The sequence below is a fragment of the Protopterus annectens genome, chromosome 10.part0 (genome assembly GCF_019279795.1).
Source record: "Protopterus annectens isolate FY-2018-M chromosome 10.part0, PAN1.0, whole genome shotgun sequence".
Taxonomy (NCBI): Eukaryota; Metazoa; Chordata; order Ceratodontiformes; family Protopteridae; genus Protopterus; species Protopterus annectens.
Window position 1 is genome coordinate 1,782,994,511 of NC_056744.1, and position 27,582 is coordinate 1,783,022,092.

Sequence of the window (27,582 nt, forward strand, 5' to 3'; positions counted from 1 at the left end):
TAATACAATGGTACACTGGTCTACTGTATAGCAGAGACATGGGCAGGGCTTCAGTTCCACTCAGGTATGTGCCATGCCTTGTTAATACAATGGTACACTGGTCTACTGTATAGTAGAGACATGGGCAGGGCTTCAGTTCCACTCAGGTATGTGCCATGCCTTGTTAATACAATGGTACACTGGTCTACTGTATAGCAGAGACATGGGCAGGGCTTCAGTTCCACTCAGGTATGTGCCGTGCTTTGTTAATACAACGGTACACTTGTCTACTGTATAGCAGAGACATGGGCAGGGCTTCAGTTCCACTCAGGTATGTGCCGTGCCTTGTTAATACAATGGTACACTGGTCTACTGTATAGCAGAGACATGGGCAGGGCTTCAGTTCCACTCAGGTATGTGCCGTGCCTTGTTAATACAATGGTACACTGGTCTACTGTATAGCAGAGACATGGGCAGGGCTTCAGTTCCACTCAGGTATGTGCCGTGCCTTGTTAATAAAATGGTACACTGGTCTACTGTATAGCAGAGACATGGGCAGGGCTTCAGTTCCTCTCAGGTATGTACCGTGCCTTGTTACTACAATGGTACACTGGTCTACTCTATAGCAGAGACATGGGCAGGGCTTCAGTTCCACTAAGGTATGTGCCATGCCTTGTTAATACAATGGTACACTGGTCTACTGTATAGCAGAGACATGGGCAGGGCTTCAGTTCCACTCAGGTATGTGCCGTGCCTTAATAATACAATGGTACACTGGTCTACTGTATAGCAGAGACATGGGCAGGGCTTCAGTTCCACTCAGGTATGTGCCGTGCCTTGTTGATACAATGATACACTGGTCTACTGTATAGCAGAGACATGGGCAGGGCTTCAGTTCCACTCAGGTATGTGCCGTGCCTTGTTAATACAATGGTACACTGGTCTACTGTATAGCAGAGACATGGGCAGGGCTTCAGTTCCACTCAGGTATGTGCCATGCCTTGTTAATACAATGGTACACTGGTCTACTGTATAGCAGAGACATGGCCAGGGCTTCAGTTCCACTCAGGTATGTGCCATGCCTTGTTAATACAATGGTACACTAGTCTACTGTATAGCAGAGACATGGGCAGGGCTTCAGTTCCACTCAGGTATGTGCCATGCCTTGTTATTACAATGGTACACTGGTCTACTGTATAGCAGAGACATGGGCAGGGCTTCAGTTCCACTCAGGTATGTGCCGTGCCTTGTTAATACAATGGTACACTGGTCTACTGTATAGCAGAGACATGGGCAGGGCTTCAGTTCCACTCAGGTATGTGCCGTGCCTTGTTAATACAATGGTACACTGGTCTACTGTATAGCAGAGACATGGGCAGGGCTTCAGTTCCACTCAGGTATGTGCCCTGCCTTGTTAATACAATGGTACCCTGGTCTACTGTATAGCAGAGACATGGGCAGGGCTTCAGTTCCACACAGGTATGTGCCATGCCTTGTTAATACAATGGTACACTGGTCTACTGTATAGCAGAGACATGGGCAGGGCTTCAGTTCCACTCAGGTATGTGCCGTGCCTTGTTAATACAATGGTACACTGGTCTACTGTATAGCAGAGACATGGGCAGGGCTTCAGTTCAACTCAGGTATGTGCCATGCCTTGTTAATACAATGGTACACTGGTCTACTGTATAGCAGAGACATGGGCAGGGCTTCAGTTCAACTCAGGTATGTGCCGTGCCTTGTTAATACAATGGTACACTGGTCTACTGTATAGCAGAGACATGGGCAGGGCTTCAGTTCCACTCAGGTATGTGCCGTGCCTTGTTAATACAATGGTACACTGGTCTACTGTATAGCAGAGACATGGGCAGGGCTTCAGTTCCACTCAGGTATGTGCCGTGCCTTGTTAATACAATGGTACACTGGTCTACTGTATAGCAGAGACATGGGCAGGGCTTCAGTTCCACTCAGGTATGTGCCATGCCTTGTTAATACAATGGTACACTGGTCTACTGTATAGCAGAGACATGGGCAGGGCTTCAGTTCCACTCAAGTATGTGCCGTGCCTTGTTAATACAATGGTACACTGGTCTACTGTATAGCAGAGACATGGGCAGGGCTTCAGTTCCACTCAGGTATGTTTTTCTTTAAATGGCAGAATGTATTTTAACTCCCGTGACAATAACAGTTCTATAAGGACTGCATACATAATTGTGTTGGAGGCTGACCTTTTCTCGTATAGTATATATCTGGATTCTCCTTCAGTCCTTGAGCTAGGATGTTTGGAAACGTGGACTCCTATACCACCTTGAACTTGCTTGTTCCATATTTGCTCACCTTGTGTTTTACACTTTCTGTTTTCTTCAACTTTTCATCTGGTTCTGGGATATACTTACATTTCAAAACCATGCTATGCTCAGAAAATGTATAGACACTCCATAAACATAACCAAAATGAGCATAAATTAAAAACTATCTTTCTATACTCATAGGTTGCATGACAGCTGTCAGAGAGCAGTGTGGATAGCCAGCAGTCATCACAGAAAAATTTCAGTGCATGTCCGGTGCCATGATTAGGATGCATTTGATGTGCATGTCCGGTGCCATGATTAGGATGCATTTGATGTGCATGTCCGGTGCCATGATTAGGATGCATTTGATGTGCATGTCCGGTGCCATGATTAGGATGCATTTGATGTGCATGTCCGGTGCCATGATTAGGATACATTTGATGTGCATGTCCGGTGCCATGATTAGGATGCATTTGATGTGTACTGTAATTGCAAATAAAGCATAGATATTAACAGTACTGAACATTCTCTGATGGATTACTGTACTTATGCAAGGATTTCTAATATATTTATTTACTGACATTTGATTACCACGAATGTCTGACTGGGTATAAGACCATTTTCAGAGAAGGCCTGGGGAGATAAGCTCCAAAATATTACAAAACGGAATAATAATTTTACAATCTTCAAAAATAAAACAAAAACATCTGCAGTTTAAATAATTATAACAAATTAGACATATTATGAAAACATTTGTTAAGAACAGAGAAATTTTACACCATTTGCAGAGTTACTAAAGGTAAATTAGTATAATACAAACAGGAATTGCAATATGCAATGAGAGAAAAGCAGGCTTGTGGTATAGTTAGAGAGAAAGTCAGGAAAGAAAATTTGATAGAAGTAAGGAAGTAAGTGAAGAAGGGAGAGTAGTGCGGTATAAGGTAGGAATAGGTGGTTGTTCACATTTAAGGATATCATTTATCCTGGTTTTGCGCAGGAACAGAGCCAGCTTTGGCTAGGAAGTCTTTAAGAGTGGCTTTGAAGAATGGAAGGAAGGGTGGTGACCTGACAGACACAGGTAAGGAGGTGCACACCTTAGCAATATTGTACAAGTACAGACAATGCCTAGCTGATTTGATAGGTTTGTAAACAGACAGGTATTTTTGTTCATTGGATTATAATGATTGACTGAGAACATAGTTGTATGGAATGTTATTTAGTGCTAGACAGACAGATGGAAGCTGGATGAATTTATAGGTGGTAAGAAGCTATGTTTGTGCTAGTTGATGTGGTAGTTCTAACCAGTTTAGGATTTTTAGTGCTATACAGGGATGGGTTCTGAAAGGGGTGTTTGCTGCAGATTTAGCAACTTTTTATAGTATTGTTCAAGTTTTGATTTTTGTGATCCCTGGAGGTTAGTAAGGATGGGAGTGCTGTAAAGACATGTAGTTTTGATTGTTGTTATACCTGGAGGTTAGTAAGGATGGGAGTGCTGTAAAGACATGTAGTTTTGATTTTTGTTATACCTGGAGGTTAGTAAGGATGGGAGTGCTGTAAAGACATGTAGTTTTGATTTTGTTATACCTGGAGGTTAGTAAGGATGGGAGTGCTGTAAAGACATGTAGTTTTGATTTTTGTTATACCTGGAGGTTAGTAAGGATGGGAGTGCTGTAAAGACATGTAGTTTTGATTTTTGTTATACCTGGAGGTTAGTAAGGATGGGAGTGCTGTAAAGACGTGGAGAGGGGATAAGAAGTTGCAAGTGTAGTTTTAGTTGCGTTAGCGATAAAGCTTTTAATTATAGTACAGCTTTTTTTGTCTTGATTTGTTTTCTAGTATGATTGCAAAGGATTCTGAAGTTTGCATAATATTGAGGTGTTTATATGTTTGCTATTCTTCTCATGCTTTTTTTCTATCCTGCTTTAGCATTCTGCTTTTTTTGGATATATACAAATCGCATTATTTGTTTTTAGTCTCTTCCTTCTAGGAGGTGCACGACTATTTAGGATATTCAGAGAAGTTGTACTGAATTCAGTTATACCATCCAAATCCAAATGAACCAGTTCCCAGAGTAAATGGTGTGTCCTCAAAATATATCCAGTAAAAGAGAGATGACAATCAGGACAGACCGAAAGATGGCTGAAGTTTCTTGATAAAATGTTTATGAAGGTTAGAGCTTTCACAGATGGAATGAACACTTCTTCTGACCAAAAATATTACTAAAAATCTCCACTGATTTAAAAATATACAAATAGCCTATCAAAAATCATTTCATTGTAAAACAGACCAATCATAGGAAACAATATGAGTTTTTACTGGTCCATTACTTACAAAGAACCAATTTCATGTAAAAGCATAATTGTACCTGTCAAAATCATTTCTTGCATGTTGGTAGTCCAGTCACATCGATTTGCTCAGATCCAATGAAATATTTCATGCCATGTCCATTATTGGACAACCAGGAAATAACAAACATAATAACAGAGAATTACATCTACCTATCACAATTCCAAAACCTATAAACCAATATTGAACAACCAGGAGATATACATCACTGTAAAGACATAAACAAACCCTATCACACAACTCTTCATATTCCCCAGTTGTTGTGTCTTTCGGCTTTTTCCGGTTAGGAGTCGCCACAGCAGAACTCCGGTCCGCTAATGATTGGCAGTAGATTTTTAAGTGCTGGCTTGCTGGGCCTAACGCACAACCTTCAACAAAGGAACACCCATTCACGCATGTCTCCACACAGAAGACGCTCTAACTGTGAATCGAATGAGCAACATCTAACTGTGATGCGACAATGCTACCGCAGCACCCCCACCGCAGTAACAAATCAAAATAACTTTACTTTATCCAATGAACATCGTAATAGGAAATTGCATCAGCCTATCAAAATGAACTGGTTGGGAAGACTTTTTATAATCTAACAGCAGCTGGGAGAAAAGTATTAAGTGATTTACAACAAGACACTATTATAGTAATAAGACCTGCTGATAAAGTTAGGCCCATAGTGGTTATGGATAGTGATTATTATTTTAATATAATGACAAATATGTTGAGTAATGTTCCACCTACATTAAAGCTGACTTAGAAGCTATTGATAGAATGGTAAATATAATCCATAATGTGATTAATGATTGTTTGTTAAACAGGCAAATTTATTTAGATTTGTATAATTATTTGAGAAATGATGATCCATTCATTCCCAGTATGGAGGGATTCTTGAAGATGCATAAGAATCCTCAGAAGCCACCATTCCATCCAATTGTGTCTGGGAGGGGTTGTTGCACAGAACCATTCTCCATTTTTGTGGAAAAGCACCTTCTTCCTCTACTTAATAAGAGCACCCAAGTCTTAATTGACTCTCAACATTTTTTACAGGATTTGTATGCTTTTACCAATCAAGTCAGTGGTACAGATGACTACTTCTTAGTGAGACTGGATGCCAAATCATTATTTACAGTTATTCCAAATGCTCTGCAGTTAGATTATATAGCAAAATATCTGGAGTATCACAGTGAGTTTGATAAGAAGTTTATAGAGCTACTTTGTTTATTTATTGAAATAGTACTTGAAAATAATGTGTTTACATTAAATGAAAACTACTATCTGTGGATAGATGGTGTAGATATGGGCACATCAACTGCCAGTAGCTGCGACAATGTGGTTCTTGCGTAATGGGAAGATACAATGGTTCTAAACGATGTGGCATGGGCACCTTTCATAGGCTTTTATCTGCATTTTGTCAATGATATTTTCTTTGTTTGGAAGGGCTCAGATAGAAACCTGCAAGATTTTGTTATGTATTAGCACGACACAACATCTTTTTTAGAATTCTCATTGAATTATTCGGTTTCATCAATTGAGGTTTTAGATGTACTTATGACTAGACCTGTAGGAGGTAGACTTAATACAGAGCTATATAGGAAAGAATGTTATAGAAACACCTTATTAGATAGAAGGAGCACACATCCTGGCTATATATTCAAGAATGTGATGAAGGGCCAGGATATGCATACCTTGCTATTATGCTAGTAAAGAAGGCTTCAACCGTGAATTAGAGATACTTAAGAAGAATCTTATTGAGAGGGGTTATAAGAACATAGAATTGGAAAGGACACTCTCACAAGTAGTACCGCTGAGAGATACTAGGGCTAAACTATATTTGTCTTATAATTATGACATCAATACTGGTACCTGTAGCAATAGAAATAATACGACATTTGTTAACGTACCTATTATTATACCAATAATGTTAATCAGGTGATGGAGATATTTCAGAAACATTGGCCATTACTTATGACTGATGAGTGGATTAAAGATTTGGTTAGGGAAGTACCCCACTGTAGCTCTAAAAAATAAGAAATCTGTTAAGAAATGTTTATGTTATCCGAAGAGCAAGTAGAATTCAAGGCTAGAGAAGATGGGAACATACCTATGCTCTAAATGTAATTTTTTTGTAATTATAAAGATATTACTAATCAGTTTGTATACCCTAATTTAGAACAGAGGTTCACATTTAAGGTATCTGTGAGTTGTGAAACACATCATATAGTGTATTTAGCACATTGTATTCAATGTAACTCTTTCTATGTTGGTAAGACCAAAAGGAGTCTTAAAGAGTGAATAAGGGAACACTTATATATGGGCTGCTAACATGACATGTAACAGAACATCCTACACACAGTTTTAAGTTTCAAGTTATAGAGAATTTATATGAAAATATTCAGGGAGGTAATATTAAGAACATCACTGAAGACTCTGAACTTAGGTGGATCATCAAACTTAGAGCAGATAAGGGAGTGGGTCTGAATGGTAATGTACCGACTAGACCCATTTTATCCAGATGAGCCATTGGACAGGCAAAAGTTAGATTTTAATATTATTTGATCTAAAAGTAAATCCATCTTATGTTTGTAATATTTAATTTTCAATTACTGTTTATTAAATATACTGTAGAACTCTGATGTTTTGTGTTAAACCTTCATAGTCAGTTAGAAAAGTATAATAATCTGTGAACGGTATATATTAAGACTGCATTTTTTGATAGGTTGAGAACATGTTCCGTTAAGATGAAGAAAGATTTTTTAACATGATTTATGTGATTCTAATAGCTAGATGTTTTTCACATATGGATGTGTGTAACTATTATGATTTATGTTTTAAACATTTTGAGATATTAATCTGAAGTGTTTTATGTAATTTTAAAGTATTCAATGGAATCATGTTTCATTATCTTGGATAAATGATGTGAATAAGCTATGATAGGCTCATTTTAAGATTGTGTAGCTTTTAAAGGTTGATAATAAGTAATACAACGATCTCTTTTGGATAAGTGAAATGCATGATGATTAGCTTAGAATGCAGATGATATAGCAAATACAACGAGACCTCCATTTGTGTGAAGCTTCGTTAGTTTTATGGATACTTTTTTAGTGTTAATAAGGTTTTACTTTTTGTGCAAATTACCATGAATATAGAGATGTTAGCATTAGCTTGTTTCAAATGACATAGGCCATCCAAAGGGACCTCCGTTTTTGTGAGGCTTTATTAGTCGAGTGAATGCCTTTTTCAGTCTAAGAAGGTTTCTCTTTTTCTGCACATTACCATTATTATAAAGATTTTAGTATCAACTCTTTTCAGTATGTAAATACATGATAGTTGACCATATGATCCCAATTATTGTCCAAGGGCCAATTTTATAATAATATATATTTAGATGAATTGGGGAAATTATCAACGGCCCGTTTTGGGATGTGGAAATTTTGATAGGCCAACGTAATTTCCCATTACGATGTTCATTGCATAAAGTGAAGTTATTTTGATTCGTTAGTAGTCGAAAATATGGAATGTTGTGTGATAGGGTTTGTTTATGATTTTGCAGTGACGTATATCTCCTGGTTGTTCAATATTCATTTTTAGGTTTTGTAATTTTGATAGGCAGATGTAATTCTCTATTATTATGTTCTTTGGCTGAAGCAAATGTATTACAATACATTAGTATAGAATAAGCAAAGCTATACTAATGTATTACATTAGTATAGAATAAGCAAAGCTATGTGAAAAGTCTTTTTAGTGTTTTTGCAGTGATATATGTTTCCTGGTTGTCTGATATTGGACATGGTATGGAATATTTCATTGGATCTGAGCAAACTGATATGACAGGACTATCGACATGCAGGAAATGTTTTTGATAGGTACAATTGTGTTTTTACATGACATTTGTTCTTTGTAAGTAATGGACCAGTAAAAACTCATATTTAATGTTTCATATGATTGATCTGTTTACAATGAAGTGATTTTTGATAGGTTGTTTGTATATTTTTAAATGAGTGGAGATTTTTAGTAATATTTTTGGTTTAAAGAAATGGTCATGCTAACCATGAAAGCGCTAAAGTTAATAAATGTTTTAGTCAGAAACTTCATTTGTGTTTCTGTCTGTCCTGATTGTTGTCTCTCTTTTATCAGTTACAGCACTGTCTAAGGGGAGTATTTTTATGAATTTTAAGTTAATAGATGATAGGATAGTAATGAACATCTCTGAGATAAACTTGGAATGGTCTTGTGTTGTTTTATAAACATACTGTTTAAGTGGATGTGTGAGATGTCTGGTGTTATAAACTGGGAGATGGTCACTGAGAGAGTCTGACATTGTACTGTGTGGTGTATTTGCTAGGGCCCAATATTAGGATTCAGGCTAATAGGGAATATGATGTCATGGGTGGCCACAGTGGTGTAGTGGTTAACATTGCTGCCTCACAGCAAGAGGTTCTCTGGTTTGATCCTCGACCAGGGTGCCTTCTGTGTAGAGTCTGCATGTAGGTGGATTGGACACTCTAAATTGGCCCTAGGCGTGAGTGTGTGCATGTGTGTGCCTTCTGTGTGGAAGGTTGGGCACCGGGCTGGCAACTTGACACCAGAAAACTCCACTGTCAATCATGAGTGGACAGGTGATCCACTGTGGTGACCCCTAACCGGGAAAAGCCAGAAGAAGAAAGGAATATGATGTCTTGCTATAATGTGTGGGGCTATTAATTAGTTGTTTGATCCCATATAAGTTCATGATAAATGTAGGGGAGTTAAGAGTCCAACCAACTGACATTTACATCACCTAGTAGTAGTTTTTCTTGTGGAAATGTTATGGATATCCAATGCAGGATATCCTCCAGTATACCAGTATTGTCACCAGGAGGGATGTAAAGGACAGTAACACCTATTTGTTTATATTTGTTTATTTTGAGGAAAGCAATGAGAAGCTCTGCTGACCTGAATGCTGGTGTTGGTTTGCTGTAGGGGAAATGTGGTACCTGTTGGGAAATACAGTCATTATGGATGATATTATAGCCAGGAGGTATAACTTCTGTGTCATTTATGCTGGGTTTTCAGTTACAGCAAGAACATCAGACTTATGTTGGGTAATCCAGGCATGTAGTTCAGCAATTTTATTTGCTATGCTTCTAACAGTTATTGCAGCAAAAATTAGATCACCAGAGATGGGGATTCGCTGTTGTTGAGTCACAGAAGTATGTGGGATAGAATTATCCTTGAGTTCATTGTGATATGCGGGTCCAGGTTCATAAAGGAAATGAACAAGAAAGCATAACTACAGTAGACAGAGCAACAGAACTAAGGAATACTGGTCTAAGGCGCTTTTTTGGGAGAAGAGTTAGATACTGACATGCCACTACCTATATTGGTAGCAGAGGAGGCAGTGACCTCTACTTCACAACACACTGACCCTAACTGGACTCCACAGTTGGTTGAACTTCTAGTAAACTGGATGAATTTAAAACAAAGGGCCATGAAAAGACAACACTTTATGCAGAGTTAGGAAAGCTATATCTAGAGACGTAGGAGAAGAAATTGAACAAAATTCAGTTTTGCAAATGTATGGAACTTAATTCCCAGGGCCTTTGTGAATAGGGATTCTTTTAGCCCAGTCAGGCTTTCATAGTCAACAAAATGCAAACAAATAATAAATAAATAAATAAATAAAATGCTCTCACTTTTGACCTCTACCTCAAGTTACAACATGATTTATTACACAGAGTAGGTGAAGACATAGTGGGACGCATAGGAATGGATAAGACAAAAACAAGGATCCTAGCAAGTTTTTACTGGCCAAAAATAAGGAAATAAATTGAGAATTTCTGAGAATGTGATGAATGCTAGAAGATAGTTGCTCACCCAGGCTTTATGAATCCTTTGATTCCAAAGCCTGTCATAGAGGTGACATTTGAATGTATTATTATGAATATTGTTGGGCCATTTGTAAAATCCAGCAATAGGTTTCAATAATTTTGGTTACGTCGTTCTATGCACCTAACTACTGTCATGATATTCTCTGGTATAAGACTAGTGCAAAAACCATAGCTAAGGAGCCAATGCTATTATTTTCCAGAATACAAATACGAAAGTTAGTGCGCATTGAGTGTGGGACTCATTTTTTTATCCGAAATGATAAATCAGTTGTGCCAATGCTTTAACGGCAAGCAATTAAAGAGCTTCTAAAACATATGTGCTAGTATATCATTTTAATAGAACATTAAAATACATGTTGAGAAAAGTAATTGTGCAAGATGGTAAAAACTGGGACCAGTTACTAGCACACCTCAAATTTACCTTTAGACAAGTACCACAAACCTCAGCAGGCTTTAGATCTTTTGAGTTATTATATGGCAGACACCATTATGGGCTATTAGATAGTGCTAGAGAAACCTGGGAAAAACAGGAAACCCTGTTTCACAGACAGACAGACATTGTCATAGACCATTCAGCTAGCAAGATATGCTGAAAATAATAATGCCCATTGTAAACAGAACCGTATGGAAAGAGCTCAGGTGAAACAACAAGAGGTATAGAACAGAAATGTAAGAATAAGGGAATTCCAAGCTGGAGACTAACTGTTAGTTCTGGTCCCTTACACACACACACACACACACACACACACACACACACACACACACACACACACACACACACACGCACACACACACACACGCACACACACACACACACACACACACACACACACACACACACACACACACACACACACACACACACATGCACACACACACACACACACACACACACACACACACACACACACACACACACACACACACACACACACACACACACACACACACACACACACACACACACACACACACACACACACACACACACACACACACACACACACACACACACACACACACACACACACACACACACACACACACACACACGCACACACACACATGCACGCACACACACATGCACACATACAAACACACACGCACACACAAGCATACATACACACACTCACATGAACACACACGCACACATGTGCACACACACACACACACACACACACACACACACACACACACACACACACAAACACACACACACACATAAAAGTCTGGCTAAGTTGCAGGGTCTGCTTGAAATAACAGAAACAGGTAATGAGATGAAGTACAGGATTCACCAGACAGATAAGAAAAGGTCCGAACAAATATAACATTTTGAAAACATGCAAGGAACTGCAAACGCCTGTAGTTAGTTTACTATCAGAAACTTAGAGATCTGGTGAATAAAGAAAATTGACATCCGGGTCTAAACCTCAGAAATGCACACTAGGGGAGTTTCTCTTCATAAAAAAGGATGTGTTTCAGAGTTACCTGGCAGAGCAAGTATGAAAGGAGATTATCCCAGAGGTAAAAGTTAACATAAAACCTTACACAATCCAAGAGCTACAGCTAAAGGCTGTGAAACAGAAACTGAAAAAGTACTTATTAGGGAGGTGATAGAGGAGGGAAACAGTAAATAAATCGACTCCATAGGGTTAGTCCCAAAGTCTGATGGAACATTCAGGTCATTTATTGGTTTTAGGAAACTCTACAACATTTCAAGTTTGACAGATATCCAATGCCACAGGGTAGGTGAACTCATAACAAGTTGGGAAAGGCAAAGTTTTTGACTACATTAGATCCGCTAAAGGGATACTAGTATCGGCCTCTTGTGGCCAAAGAGAAGACAGCCTTCTCAACATCAGAGGGATTGTTGCAATATACTGTATCTCCTTTTGGCATACATGGCGTTCCTGTGAATTTACAGGAAAGAGTCCTAAAATCCCATGGCAAGTGTGCTGGTGTTGCTTTACACAGGCAATGTAATAATATGCTCACAGGATTGGGACACTGATCTAGTCAGGATATTCTTGGGATTAGCTGAGTATGAGCTTAATGTAACATATTGTGGCAGTTTCTGACCTGTGATATATCAAAATAATAAATGAATACCATTGCACATAAAGTGTAAATACCAAAATTCTGCAAATAATATTGTTGTACATAAAATATTTTCTGAATATAGAATAAATGTTGTATTTCTCTATAAAGTAGATGGGTACTTTTTGTATGAGTTAAAAAATTCCCCACAGAAACTTTTGCTAGCAAGCAATCAAACTATTAGTATAAAAAGGGTATGGCCCTGCTATTTAGAGAAGCTGCATGAGTTTATGCCTGGAAGACAGATTCTGGGGATTGTGCTACAGCAAAGAAGAGCTAAGCTGGAAGAACCTGGAAAAGCATGCATATTTTATAATAAGAATCCAGACAGAAGTAATCTGTTTAAAAATATATTGGGATTGCAAGAAAATTGTTCATTTATTTTTTATTTTTTTGGCTTGTGTAAAAATGTTTACCATGTTTTTCCTGATTAATGGGCCGTTTGCCTCTGCTGCCTTATTAGATACCATAGTATGTGTGTATAAATATATGCGTATATATATATATATATATATATATATATATATATATATATATATATATATATATATATGGGTCTAGGACACTTCACTGAATGCACAATTCACTGAAAATCAAATTAGTGTGCACTTTTCACTGAAAGCTCAATTCACTGAAAACACAATTCACTGAAACACATTTCACTGAAAGTTATATCTGGCCTTTTCCCCACTGTAGTACGACCCTGCAGTTAGTATATATAGTAAGGGGGTGGGGGGTGTAGCCCCCCACATATTTTAAATATTTTGAACTATATGCATGGATACTTGCAATTCCAATATATTACTGTTCTCTGAACATAATATATACTTAAAATATGTGAGGGGCTACATCCCCCACACCCTCCAATGTGGGGGCGGTGCCACCCACACCCCTCTTACTATATATACTAACTCCAGGGTCGTACTACAATGGGGAAAAGGCCAGATATAACTTTCAGTGAAATGTGTTTCAGTGAATTGAGTTTTCAGTGGATTGTGTTTCAGTGATTTGTGTTCAGTCATTTGAGTTTCAAGAATTCAGTGAAGTGTCCTAGACCCGTATATATATATATATATATATATATATATATATATATATATATATATATATATATATATATAAAATTAGTTTGTCTGTGTGACCTTAATCTTTATTATATGTTCATAGGTTCATAGGGTTTACTAGGCTAATGGCCTTAGGGCCTTTACAAACCTAGCCATGTAAAAAACCTGTGTACCCTAACTGACCATAGTTAGATGGTCACAGTTAGCAGAGCAATTCTATGATCGGCACCAACTATGCCTGTCCATGAGGAACATAGGTGCACCCCAAGGGTGAATTTACAGTCACTGATCCAATTTTCAAGGTCGCACTTAAATATAATTGAGGAACTCTGCTTCACAAGAATTGGGTGCTTACTCCAGAGGAGTCACAATCTCTGAGAGATATATCTGTCTATGCAGCATGTTCTATCAATGTCACAGGCTAGGTTGAGATCCCTGGAGTGAGTGACTCTTGTCCCATTTGATTTGTGGGTGAGCAGCATTTCCATTAAGGCAGAGTCAGAGACGGCTCTGTAGGCCCGTCATAGGTCACCTCTCAGTAGCTTGTATGATACAGAGTACAGTGACAAGCCTTTCAGTCTTTTCATGTAAGTCACATTTTGCAGGCCCTGGATTCCCTTGGTTAGAAACCTCTGTGGTCTCTCCAATTGCTGCAGGTGTCTGGTGAGATACACACAGTAGGGAACATTGTACTCAATTAGTGGGATGATAAGGGTCAAGTACAGTGGAGTTATAACCTCCATAGCCTTGGATGTGATGCCCTTATTTATGAGATGCACAATGTAGAAGGCTTTCCTTACCACTATGGACACCTGGTGATCAAAGTTTAGATTGCTCTTAACCTGTGTTCTGAAGTCTCACACCACTGGGTTTGAGCTTAAGAGAGGTGCTATCTATATCATAATTAGCAGGGGGGTTTGAGCTTAAGAGAGGTGCTATCTATATCATAATTAGCAGGGGCTACGTCTTTGCCAAAGGGAATAATGATACATTTTTTCATGTTTGGTTTTAGTTCATGATTTTGGCACCAATCATTTGTCTGCCTCAGTACTTTCTGTAATATATTTATAACACTGGGGGACTTGATTTCACCCAGTTTGCAGTCATTTGAAAACATGGTAAGCCACAGGCCATCTACTTTCGCCTGGACCTTAGAGAAATAGATTCCAAACTGTAGAGGGCCCAGCACACAATCCTTGTGGTACCCCACTAGTAACTAGTCTACTCCCCAACTTTGACAGTTTGGGTTCTGTCAGTGAGACAGTCGGCTACCAATCTAGTGACACATGGGTTGATCCCCAGCTGGGAGAGTTTCTCAATAATCTCTGAGTGAGGGATTGTGTCAAAAGCCTTGACTAAATCGAGATAGGTGGTATGCATAGCCGGTTTTAGGCACCAGCAAACCCTCCCCAACCACAGCAAGTTATCTTATCCTGATATTTTGTCACATCTGTAAAACCAACAAAAGTTAGTGCAGCAGTCTTGCATACTTAAACTATGAGGGTAATAACTCTTATTTATATCTCCTTTAAAATTCAAAGATATTTCTGGTTGTAGTAATGGTGTTTTGTCAAGTAACAGGCATCAGAATGCCATTAAATATTTTACTACAGACATAGTGCTCCTGGCTTAGTTAAACCCTGCTTTTGGACATTTTCTCCACTAAAACTAACTACATAGCCAGCTTTTAGTCCCTGCAAAACCATGGCTGCAAATCATCTTTGTCTGTGTGGGGGCCCCACAAAAGCTGCTGCTGACTGGGGAAAAATGAGGAATGAAAAATGCATTAATTTCCTAATTATGCTCTTTAACATGAACAGGGCTGTGATATGACCCTGTTAGGATGAAGATGATAATGAACATGAACAATATAAGCACTAGAGGGATCAGCAGCCCAGAGTGACTTACCTCAGTGCAAACTTTGGATTTTAAGAAGAGCTAATGCTTCTGATCATCAGGGATAGTTCAGGTAGTTTTATAACTAATACCAGAACACCAGATACTATAACTCAATTTCTTTACTTAAGAATTCAGTGTAATTCCCAAAAATAATAGAATAAATGCTCAGAATCATAAATATGTTTAAATATTTCTCTAATTCACTTAAAAAGTTACTAGAATAACATATTTTGCATCAACATCTATTTTTGGACAATAAATATAAAACTCAGATGTCTGGATTGATTGACTGTAATCCTGAATGATTTACCAGCAAATCAGACTTTTACGAAGGATAAAGCAAAAGTATGAACAAAATCAGGGAAGGTCTGTGAAAGTAGGGACAGTGACAAGTATGCATTACTCCTCGATGAAATAAATCTTACTGCTTCTGCTGTTTGATGACTGCTAAACAGCAGTGACTAATCTGGTGTGGCAGTACCAATGTTGCACAAGGCATTGCTGTTTGCTGAAATAAGTACATAACTAGTACTGCTGTGGCTTATGCATGTTAGTGTGTGTGTGTGTGTGTGTGTGTGTGTGTGTGTGTGTGTGTGTGTGTGTGTGTGTGTGTGTGTGTGTGTGTGTGTAAAAACATCACTGATTTTTATCTGTGCATGCACCCAATAATGCCAGGACACAGACATTATTCTTGTGCATCAGTAAAAAATGTACCTAACAAGTAATTATATTTCAAAGTAAGACATAACATATATCACAGAACATTCCGACACTTAGATATTCTTGGAGTTTGGTTGCCTCCACTCACCAGACTGTCTAAATGGATAATGGGGACTCCTTTATCATCCTTGCCTCTATGGGGGCCCCACCAAAGCTGTTGCTTGTTGGAGAAAAATGTGTCAATTTTCTGAATACGCTGTTTAACCTGAATGGTGCTGAGATATGACCCTTTTAGGATAAAGCTAATAATAGCCTCTGTTTACAACCACACCCATTCTAAAACCAGCCCTGTTGAAATGTGTGTGTGTCTACATAAAGCTGCTCCGGGTTATGAGGGGCTGGAGATTGTGTGGATATTACATCTTTGATTTTCATCACAGTCAAACCTTAGAGGTGCGTACATGAAGTCATTATAGCTTGTGTTTGAGCAGAGGGCAGTGTTTCTCACAGACCTCAGAGGTGTACAAAGAAGGTTACTATAGCTTGTGTGAGAGGTGTACTGTCTAGGAGCAACAAATTTGAATATTACTGAAATCATTCTCACAATCACGTACTAGGCACATATACATGTGGCTACCTGGGGTGAAGAACATGCTATGTATATGTATATCATCAGTCACTTGAAATATATGACAAAGGCAATTTAAATCTCTGCTTTCATCCCAGTCTAACACCAGAGGGATGCATAGGCAGTGACTTGTCTTTTTTAGAGGGTTAGGGAGGTAAGCAGTATTTCCAGAGAAGACTTAAATATTCTCACAACTACTGGCTTGTTAGTTTACTCTAAGCTACAATTTTGTCAGCTTTGAAAATTAAGCCTTAATTATGCCTTGAAAGAAAAATAAGACTGACATTATTTTTTCTTCATAATTTTTATTTAGGCAACCATTAGAGTAAAATGTTGAGAAAATGCTCTAAAATGCATCCCAGACCATCTGTAAACCTGTGGCTTCTTGGGCCCTGACTTGAGTTATTTCCTAAATGGTTATTACTGTGCTGTCTTGTTCAGGAAAGGTGTGTTGAAGGATGCAAGGAAAACTATAGCTGAACCACAACAGTGAATTTTTTCCTTAATCATAATTTCTGTTCAAGCTATTATTGGATGAAAAGGTTGTGTAAAATGCACTTCAGAGCATATAGAAAGTTATGGTTTCTTGAAAAAGCTTAGCAAAATGTGAGAAAAGGAAGAAAAGTAATGTGAATGGTATGGGGAAGCACAAAGGAGAAGGACTCGAGGTGAGGACTGAAGGGTGTGTGTGTGGGGGATTGAAATGTAGGTCCAGTAATCATTTCACTTTAAGTCCAGACCTGTACATAGACTTGTTGCAATGTATCACTGTTGCAGCTAAGTGCCAGTAACTCTAACTGCCTCTTTGTTAGACAGTTCAACATAGTGATAGTGTGATACATAGGCCTGTTGTAATGTAAAAGCTTGTAGCTGCAGGTCTGTCTGTGGATACTACTCCTAAAAGTTTGCAGTATGAAATAAAGGGTTGCTTAGGATGGATGGCATTGTTAGGATGATACTTATACTGGAAGTGCCTAGGGGCTAACTTGACATTTGCTGGGGCCCTGGTGGTATGTGCTGCTTTGTCCTCATCCAGGGCTTTGGTGACATTCTCAAAGAAGTCCACCAGGTTTAATAAGCAAGCTCCACCCTTGACAAAACAAGACTGTGTTTGGTTAAGAGTTTGAAGGTCATCTGTGTCCTTGTTGATAAGGTCCATGATGATTCTTTCCATGGCCTTGCAGATAAGGCTGGTTGGGTTATGGGTCGATATTTTACTGGGTCAGTTGATGGACCCCCTTTGTGCAAGGGGGATTACTGTTGCTGTTTTCCACTCTGCTGGAAAAAAAACAGTGCTCAGGCTATGGTTAAAGAGAGTACCAAGTGGTTATGCTAGGTCTTGTTTTAGAGTGTTTAGTATGCAACCTGGGATGTTATCTGGTCCCATAGAGGCCATGTTTTTAGTCTTGAAGAGTGCTTGTATGACCTGTTCTTTGGAAATACTCAGTAGAAGACTGGTGACAGGAATGCTTTGGGGTGTGGCTAGTGGGGACAAGGGGGTGGAGTTATCACCAAATCTGTCAACTGGCAGGTTAGCAATTTCTTCAGGTTCAGTGTGAGTGGTACTGTCTACTATAAGTTCGGCACACAGATGGGCATTCCCCTTGTAGGTTTTGGACATGGTTAAAGAATGCCTTGTGGTTGTCTTTAGCTATGGATGCTAATTTAGTCTTGTAACTATTCTTAACAAACTTTACAAGATATCTGATTTGTTTGTTCAAGCTGTGGAGGGTATTCTTCCTCTGTTGAGTAAGTTTCCTCTTTTTCTTAGATATCAGTTTCTTTCTTTTGCTATTTAACTTATTTATACTTACAGTTCACCAGGGTGGCTTGTTTTTTTTGTGGAGGACCTGGTTTTAGTCCTGATAGGTATAGATGAGTCAATACATTTGTATAAGTGGCTATAAAGGGCATTTGTGTACTCTACTGCATATGAGTCATTGTTAGCTGTGTTAGCAGGGTCTTTGAAACTTTCTATACCAATGCTTAGTAGGCTATAATTTGCTTTGGAGAAATTTTTCATTTTTTTTTTGCTCCTGTGGGGGTGTCAGTTCTGATCTTTACTTCAAATGAGACTGATTTATAGTCTGACCTTACCAGGGAGGGCAACACACAATAGGTAGTGCAGTGCCAGCCCATGTTAGTCAGCACTAGGTATAGGACATTTGAGCCCCTTGTGAGGGTGCAGACTAACTGTTCCAAGGCATTTGAATTAACAAAGTCCAGGAACCTTAGAGTGATCATATTTGTAATGATGTAAGTTGCTCAGTTGATGGAAGGATAGTTGATTTCTCCCATGACCAAAGTGTTTGGCTGTGTACTGAGCGACTCTTGCAAGCCCAGGTAGGCTGTGTGCTTCTCCTGGTTCATGGGGGGGGGGTGGCTGTAGTTAGCGATGATGTGGCAGGGTATCTTGCCTATAGTTATTTGGATCATAGCTCTCAACCTTTTAGCACAAAAAATCTGGACAAAGCCAAAAATAATGGGGGGACAAAGCCCCAAAAATAGGGATGAATTTTAAATATTGCTCTTATAAACTTAAAACATTTCTAGAATAAAAGGTGTTGTGCTAACATGTATTTTTTAAGGATATGAAGTTTGAAACTCAAATGCCATTATTTAATGAATTCATTTCTTACTGATTTACCACAAAAATCAAGAAAATCCCAAATGTTTTGAAGAAAAGACCAAAAATATGAGGCAAAAAGCTGGACATTCTATGAAAATCTGGACAGTTGAGAAGTATGATTTGGACTTGGAATAGCTCAAGAGTGTCATACTGTTTTACCAGTTTCAAGGTGCATTTGGATTTAATGAAGTTTGATACACCTCCACTTTGGTTCTTTCACACTCATTTTGAGGTCTGAACATGTGAAAGACATTGTACCTTTGTACAACCAGAGTGCTTTCTGTGACCTTGAACTAAATTTCACTGACTGCACAGACATAAACATCTTCCAAGGTGAGGAGTGCTTCCAGGGAGTGCAGTTTACTGTTTAGGTTCCTAGCATTAATCAGCATGGCCTTCAGTCTGCCTCTAGTTTCTTTACATTAGAAGTTTTGTTGTTTTGACATTGCCTAAAAATGGCACAATGGGGGAAGCAAGTGTCTTTGTCAGTATCCAAATGTCTTGAGGAGACAGGTGAAGGCCATCTCTGTCAAAGCAGCATGGCTTGTTGACCACATCTTCCAAGACTGTCAGACACTGGATCCCCCTGGAGTGACACCAGTAGCTAAGCCAATTATTAAAATCATTAAATTTTTTGTCTGTATTTTGACATCATCCTAGGTGAAGGTAGAATGCTGCTTAGGGCTGGGGCCATACCTGTCTGGGACACATAATCTAAGAGTTCAGTCATGTCTCTCTTCATATAGTCAAGATAGGTACAGCTCATGTCATTCACTCCAACATTCACTATTACAGAATCATAACGATAATTGTTTTTGAATGACTTGAGTGGCTACGTGATTTGATGGATCCTGGTACCTGGCAGGCTTCCATCTTTTAACCTTTTAATTTATGCTTATATTATTTTGAGTTCATGTTTATTGCACTGTGCGTAGTAATTTTAAAGTAATAACAGATATGAAGTGAAGAGCTTTTTGGGTTTTCCTAGGTTCATAGGTAGGTACTAGGCCATCAGCCCAAGGGCCTAAGTAAGCCTAGCCAACAAGGTTCCCTGGCTTACGCCACCCAAGAAAGTTAATTTCTTGTGCCCCTGTCGAGCAGAGATACAGAACTGATCCCCAGGGTGTATTTCCTATTTCCCATCTACTCATAAAGATTTTTCTTGAAGAGTGCTAATGAGGAACTTTGCTTGACATAGATAGGTGGCCTGTTCCAGAGTATAGGAAGTCTCTGGGATAGGAATCTATCCCTCCAGCATGTTCTGTTTATTGTGTTGGCAAGGTTTAGGTCCCTAGAGCATGTAACTCAGAGAGATTGGGATTTCTTAAGGTGTAGCATGTCCAACAGCTCTGGGTTTAACATAGCTTTATATGTTAGGCAGAGATCTTGGAGTAAGCGATATGCTACAGAGTAAAGCTGGAGTTCTTTGAGACGGTCAGTGTAGGGCATCTGTTTGAGGCCAGTAATCCTCTTTGTGAGGTACTTCTGTGTCCTTTCAAGCTGCTGCAGATGTCTTGTGAGGTACATTCCAAAAGGGGCATTGTACTCTATAATGGGTCTAATGAGTGCCGAGTAGAGGGGAACAATGACCTCTTTTTTCCTGCATGAGAACCCTTTTGTGATGAAGTGTGCCACATGGAAGGATTGCCTGACTACTGTGGTGATGTGATTATCAAAGGAGAGACTACTGTCCAGCTAGGTCCCAAGGTCTCTTATCACACATTCGGCATTAAATAGACTGCCATTTATGTGGTAGTTCATGGGTACAGAGTTTTTACCAAAGGGGATGACAGTGCACTTTTTGGCATTGAGCTTGAGGCCATGCCTCTGACACCAGGCATCTGTTTCAGTGAGGCCCTTCTGTAGGCTGTCCACATCATTTGGGGACTTGACTATGGCTCCTAGTTTGCAGTTATCTCTGAACTTCATTATCCAGAGGCCTTCTGTGTTAGCCTGTACTTCAGAGAAGTAGATAGCAAACAGGAGAGGTCCCAGGACTGAACCCTGTGGTGCTCCACTTGTCACTGGTTTGAAGTCAGATTTGCAATCTGCAACTTTTACAGTGTGGGTTCTGTCAGTGAGCCAGTTGGCAACCCATCTTGTGACATAGGGATTTATGCCTAGTTTAGTGAGGTTTAGCTATAATTCCAGAAAGGGGGATGGTGTCGAAAGCCTTGGCAAGGTCAGGATAGGCTGTGTGAACCACCTTACCCTCATCTACAGCTTTGGTGACTGCCTCAGAGAAGTAGATCAGTTTCAGAAGGCATGATCTGCCTTTCACAAACCCGAACTGGGTGGGGTCCAGAGTTTGGAGGTTACCAATGTCTTTGTTTATGAGTTCCATGATGATATGTTCCATGGACTTGCAGACCAGGCTCGTTAGGCTAAAAGGGTGACAGTTCCCAGGATAAGTGGTGGCTCCCCCTTTGTGGAGTGGGATAACTGTTGCTGTGTGCCATTCAGTGGGTACAAAGTCTGACGTGAGACTATGATTGAACATGGTGCTTAGGTGGGGAGCCAATTTGTTCTGAAGTTCATGTAAAACGCAGCCTGGGATGTTGTCCGGTCCCATGGATGCTGTATTTTTAGTTTTAGAGAGTGCAGCTTTTACCTGCATAGATGTGATTACAGGGACTCTGCATTCTTCCTGTATAGATATGGGCCCTTTAGAGGGTGAGAGGGGGGTAAAGTTAGCACTGAACCTATCTGCCAGGATGTTTGCAATATCAGTTGTTTCTGTATTTTTAGTACCATTGTGCTGTAACTCAGAACAGATCTGGGTGTTGCCATTGAGATTCCTGACATAGCTATAGAATGCTTTGTGGCTGCCCTTAGAATCAATGGCAATTTTGTTTTTGTAGCTAGCTTTGGAGGATCTTATAAGGGATCTCAGCTTTTTACTGCAGCTGATCAGGCAGCTCCTCCATCATGGGATTTTACTCTCTTTTGCAATAGTTTCTTCCTAGTGTTGTAGAGTTTGTTTATGGCAGGGGACCATTACATTGGCTTCCTTTTTTTGGAGGATAGCATCTTGGTTCTGTTTGGGATAGCACAATCCATGCACTCGTGTAAGTGCTTATAGAGTGCATTTGTGTAGGATTCAGCAGTCGTAACTGTATTGTCCATCTGCATAGGTGTCATGAAGTTCACCACTTCTATCTTAAGAAACATGAAGTTGGCTTTGGAGAAATATTTTATAATGGTTTCCTTAATGGTGGGTGGGGGCTGGATGTGGATATCTAGGGTGATTAACTTATGGTCGGATCTGACCAACGAGGAGTTGATTTCAGGTGTGGAACACCAGTCACTCATGTTGGTAATGACTAGGTCTAGGATATTGTTGCTTCTGGTGGGGGTGTGGATAAGTTGATCCAGAGCATTGGAATTTATGAATTCCAGAAAGCATTGAGCAAAGGTGTTGGTACATGAGTAGTTTTCCCAGTTAATGGTGGGGTAGTTGAAATCACCCATTATTAGGGTGTTTGGTTGAACCCTAATATTTTCCAGTATATCAAGAAAAGAAGAGTGGGAATCCTGGGGCATGGTGGGGCATCTGTAGCAAGCTACAATTTGGATTGCAGTTTTGCCCAGAGTCAGTTGCACTTGGATAATGTCGGATGCATTATGCTGCACAACTAGCTTGGAGGTGTAGATACCCTTAATGAATATGGACACACTTCCACGTTTGGTGTTCTGGTCTAGGTTAGATGGCCGAAAAGTGTGGTATGAGTTATAGCCTGGTAATGCAGTGGTGCTCTCTAGAGCCTTGAACCAGGTCTCAGTCACTGCACAAATATTGATGTTCTTCATTTTAAGGAGTGCCTTGAGTGAGTGCATTTTGAGATTTAGACTTCTAGCATTGAGTAGCATTACCCTCAGTTTTTGCTTGCCTGTTCCTGTTATGGTGGTGAAGTTGTCATTTGTACCTTGCCTAAAAAAGGCACTATAGGGGCGGCAAGAGCCTTAGCTAGTATCCGGAATCCCAGGGGCAACAGGTGCAGGCCATCTCTGGCAAAGCATTGTGCTCTGTCAACCATGTCATCCCAGGCAGACAGATACTGAATCCCCTTAGAATGACACCAGAAGCCTAGCCAATTGTTGAAGTCAATCATTTTGTCCTTGTACTGTGGTATCATTCTGGGCAAAGGCAGGATGCTACTCAGGGCTAGGGTCATACCTGCTTGGGCCACATGATCCAAGAGCTCTTCCATGTCTCTTTTCATGTAGTCCAGGGAAGTACGTCTCAGATCATTCACACCAACATGAACAATGCCAGAGTCATATCTGTCCTTTTTGTGGACTGACCTGAGTGTGTGGGATATGTGGTGAATCCTGGCACCTGACAGGAAGCTGCCAGTAACCTTCTCCTTGTTTAACCTGGTGAGTGGGACATCAGTGTGCCTGACTATAGAGTCACCTATGACTAGTGTGTTGGGTATGTTGATTTGTCTTATCGTCTTGTGGTTTATTGGCACACTCTGTGGGCTATGTGTCATTTTGGTTGTGTTGGGGGGTTGAGGTTGCTTGCATTTCTGCTTTGGAGGTCTCTGTTGCTTGAGCAGATTATTATTGAGAGCCTCTGGGAATGTTTTTTTGTTTTTATGTGTGGATTTTGGTGGTGCAGGTTTAGTGGGACTATGTGATGAGTGTGGTGTTGTGCAAGTGTTTTCCTTCTCCTCTTGACTGTCCAGTGCAGTCTTGGTTGGAGAGAGCTTTACCTCCAGTTTGGCTGGATAAGTGCATTTCTAACAGGTTGTGGTGTTGGGTGGTAGGAGGAGAGGGTTGTCTGTGTACATGAGGCAATTGCTAAATTGCCTCAAGATGCTCAGATTCATCAGATAGTCAGGAAAGAACACTGAGAGCTGACCCTTGGACATGCCTGAATATAAAACTACTTTCTGCTAGACAAGTGAGGAAAGTGAGTATACAAGCTGCTTTTCTCTAAGCAAGTGAGGAAAGTAAGTACAAAAACTGTTTTCCTCTAGGTAAAGAGGAAGGTTGAGTGCTGTAGTAATTTGTAGCTTATTTAGTGCTAAAAACAAGTTCAGAACAAGTGCTGAGCACAGATAAGCAAATTCAAGTGCTAAAAATCTGTACCTGGATCTTGTGGTAGATAGGCTATCTAGTTCTTACCACTCCCACTGATAAGCTAGAATGCTTCCCTCCAACACAGAAAGGCTTGGGGGCTCAGATGCTTATAAACAGTCCTGGATACAGCAAATCTGTATCTGGACTAGACTATTTACAGGAAAGGTGTGAAACAAGCCCAAGTGCAAGCTTTTAAACCAGAAAGTTGAAAGATATGTAAAAAACTGCCCAAAACGACCGATAAACTACAATTTCTGGGCCATATTCCCTTATAACATGCGATTCATGACATTTTTTTAATGTATCATAGGTGTCAGTAACAGAAACTTGGTAAATTTCAGAATTATGTATGAATCAGGCAAAATATTAAATAACGCAAAATATGGTAAAAAATATTTACAGTATCAGATGGCATCCTGTTTAGATACTCTGCCTTTGTGCTAGTGGGACAGTAGTTTCCTAATACCCCTAAGTATAGTTTAATTCAGGAGACAGTCCATATACTGTTAATCAGTTGCCATGTCCATCAGTTATTAGCTGGAATGTTTGAGTCTTGTGAGATGCAGGAACTTGTACTAAAATAGAACTCCAGAAGTGGACTGTTTCACCATTTGCACAAAAAAAAAATAAAAATAAAAAAAATATATATATATATATATATATATATATATATATATATATATATATATTCCTTCTCAGGCACACAATGTAGCATTATGTGTAATGTTATGTTTGATAACATAGCATACATTTAGATACTAATTTGATAAAGTCTGTTAATTGACAAAAGTTTTCAGTTACTGATCTAATGAAGTTTATTTGATGAAAATGCTAATCTGAATTACTGATACAATGAAGTCTGTTAATTGATGGAAGCCTCATTTACTGTTCTGATGAAATCTGTTAATTGGCAGAAGCACACACTGAATCACTGATGTGATAAAGTTTGTTAACTGATAAAAAGCTCATCCAAATAAACGTGGATCAAGGAAACCTTTTAACGGCTGATTTACTTAGAATCTGCTGCAGTTATTTTATTGACATCTTTTGGACTTCATGCTTTTTTGTTTGATTTTCTACATTTAGATACAATTAATAAATAGAGCCCAGAACTTTGATGAGCATATCTTACTTTCCTTAGAAATATGAAGGTGTACTCATATGGACATGTACCCGTGAAACATTTGGGCTTGGGTATGTGAATCACAAGAAGCACTCTCAGGTACAGGGAAACTATTCTGGGTATTGTTTTTTACATGTAACATGTAATACACGGGTACTGCTGCAGTCATGCCCAACAGAAGGTTAGTTAAGCATAGTGCCTGTCCTGCACAATAAAAATTCCAATCTCTAGTATCCTTCATTTACAAAATGAACCACCATGCATTGTGCTCCTCAAGTGAGCTAAATATAAAATGTGTAGTGACCATCTTGTAAAATGCAAAGCATTATGGGTAGGATCCTGATTCAAGCAAACCACTATGGGGGTCAACTCTCTCTAACAAAACAAAGCATTATGGATAGCATTCCTCACCTGCAGCAAAACGCCTTATGAGTAGTGTCCATCATATATATGACCAAAAGCATGATGGTTAGGACCCATTATGTACCACATAAGGGAATGATGTGCTACCCTTCATGTACACCAGTGCCTTAGGTGTAAACATGATAAGCATTCTGGGTAGTGTCTCCCATGCACATCAGAAATTGTAGGCAGTTCCCCTTATAAATAGAGAGCAACAAACACTATAGGTGGTGCCGCTCACTTACAACAAAGTACTTTAGAGGTTGTACATATTATGAACAACTAAGCTGTGTGCCAGTTCTCATCAACTGCCTGGGGAAATGTGCAGTCAGTGTTTTTAGCCCTGTTATTCATTAACATTAATATTTTCAAACAAGAAAATAGTTCTTCCACAAGAAACCTAACAAATTGTAATGCATACCCTAATGTCAATGTGTAGTGCTATGTTCTGGGAGCCCAGAGCATTTCCCCATTTGACCCTTTTTAATCCAGGACGGTTATATGGGTATTGTCTCTTTTGTATGACATAAAACATTACATATAGCATTACACATAACTTCCCTTTTAATTTAGCACAAAACATCTTCGGCAACAGTAGTCACCATGTGACTTTATAGTTTTTACCCAAAAACAGAAATGAAATCTGAGAATACATGATCAAGTCTGCTCTTTGTTTTTAAGTAAGTCATGTTGTGATTGTGACAGAAAAACAACAAAAAGTTTATTTGTTCATTTAAGGTTTGTGTTTTACTGATTTGGTGAAAATGTTAAATAAGTGTTACAGCTCAGGAGTTCTGTCTGTTACATTATATTGCTATTTATATACTGTTGCATATATATCGGTTATATTTGTGTTTAGGCCTGCAGTTTAGGACACTATATATCGTGGGTTAAAAGTCACACAGTCAAGGCAGAAAACAAGAACTTGCATAAATATTTTATAGTGTAGCTTGAATTGTCATGTTAATATGTGTTTATTTTCAACATTCTTTATGGATTTTTTTTTAAATTCTAGTTGCATTTTGAAAAGAACTGTGGCCCAGATACAATATGTAAAGACCATCTTATTTTGTCTTTTAACTTTACCAGGTTAGTATGCCATATTTACACACTTTTCTGTGTATTTTTTATGTAATTATTGTGTAATGAAGTATTTCACTTTGCAGTCCTTTTTAATTACTGCTTATTGACCATAAAAGTGAATATGATGCATGTCGGTGCCATTTAGCTGTAACAAAATGAACACAGGGTGTTGTGCAGTTAGAAAATCTGGGAGGGAACAGTAAATCAATCCACCAAGAAGTCCACTATCAATATATCTAGCCACACCTCTCAACGTCTCAGTGCAAAAAATCTGGACAAATCCTGAAATAATGGGGGCACAAAGGCCCCAAAATAGGGACACATTTTAATATTTGTCTTATAAACTTAGAAGGTTGCTAGAATAACAGGATTTGTGTTAATATGCATTGTTTGAAGAATATGAAATCTAAAACTCAAATGTAAGTCATTTTTA

At 39.1% G+C, this 27,582-nt stretch overlaps 1 protein-coding gene across 1 annotated transcript in view; it reads left to right on the forward strand.

Annotated features, from left to right (window-relative positions):
• LOC122814496 (integrin alpha-M-like) overlaps positions 1 to 27,582 on the forward strand; it is a 935,681-nt gene that overhangs the window by 715,717 nt on the left and 192,382 nt on the right. Inside the window, exon 20 of the mRNA XM_044087070.1 lies at positions 27,082 to 27,155. Coding sequence (XP_043943005.1) covers positions 27,082 to 27,155 — 74 coding nt within the window. The remainder of the gene's footprint in view (positions 1 to 27,081; positions 27,156 to 27,582) is intronic.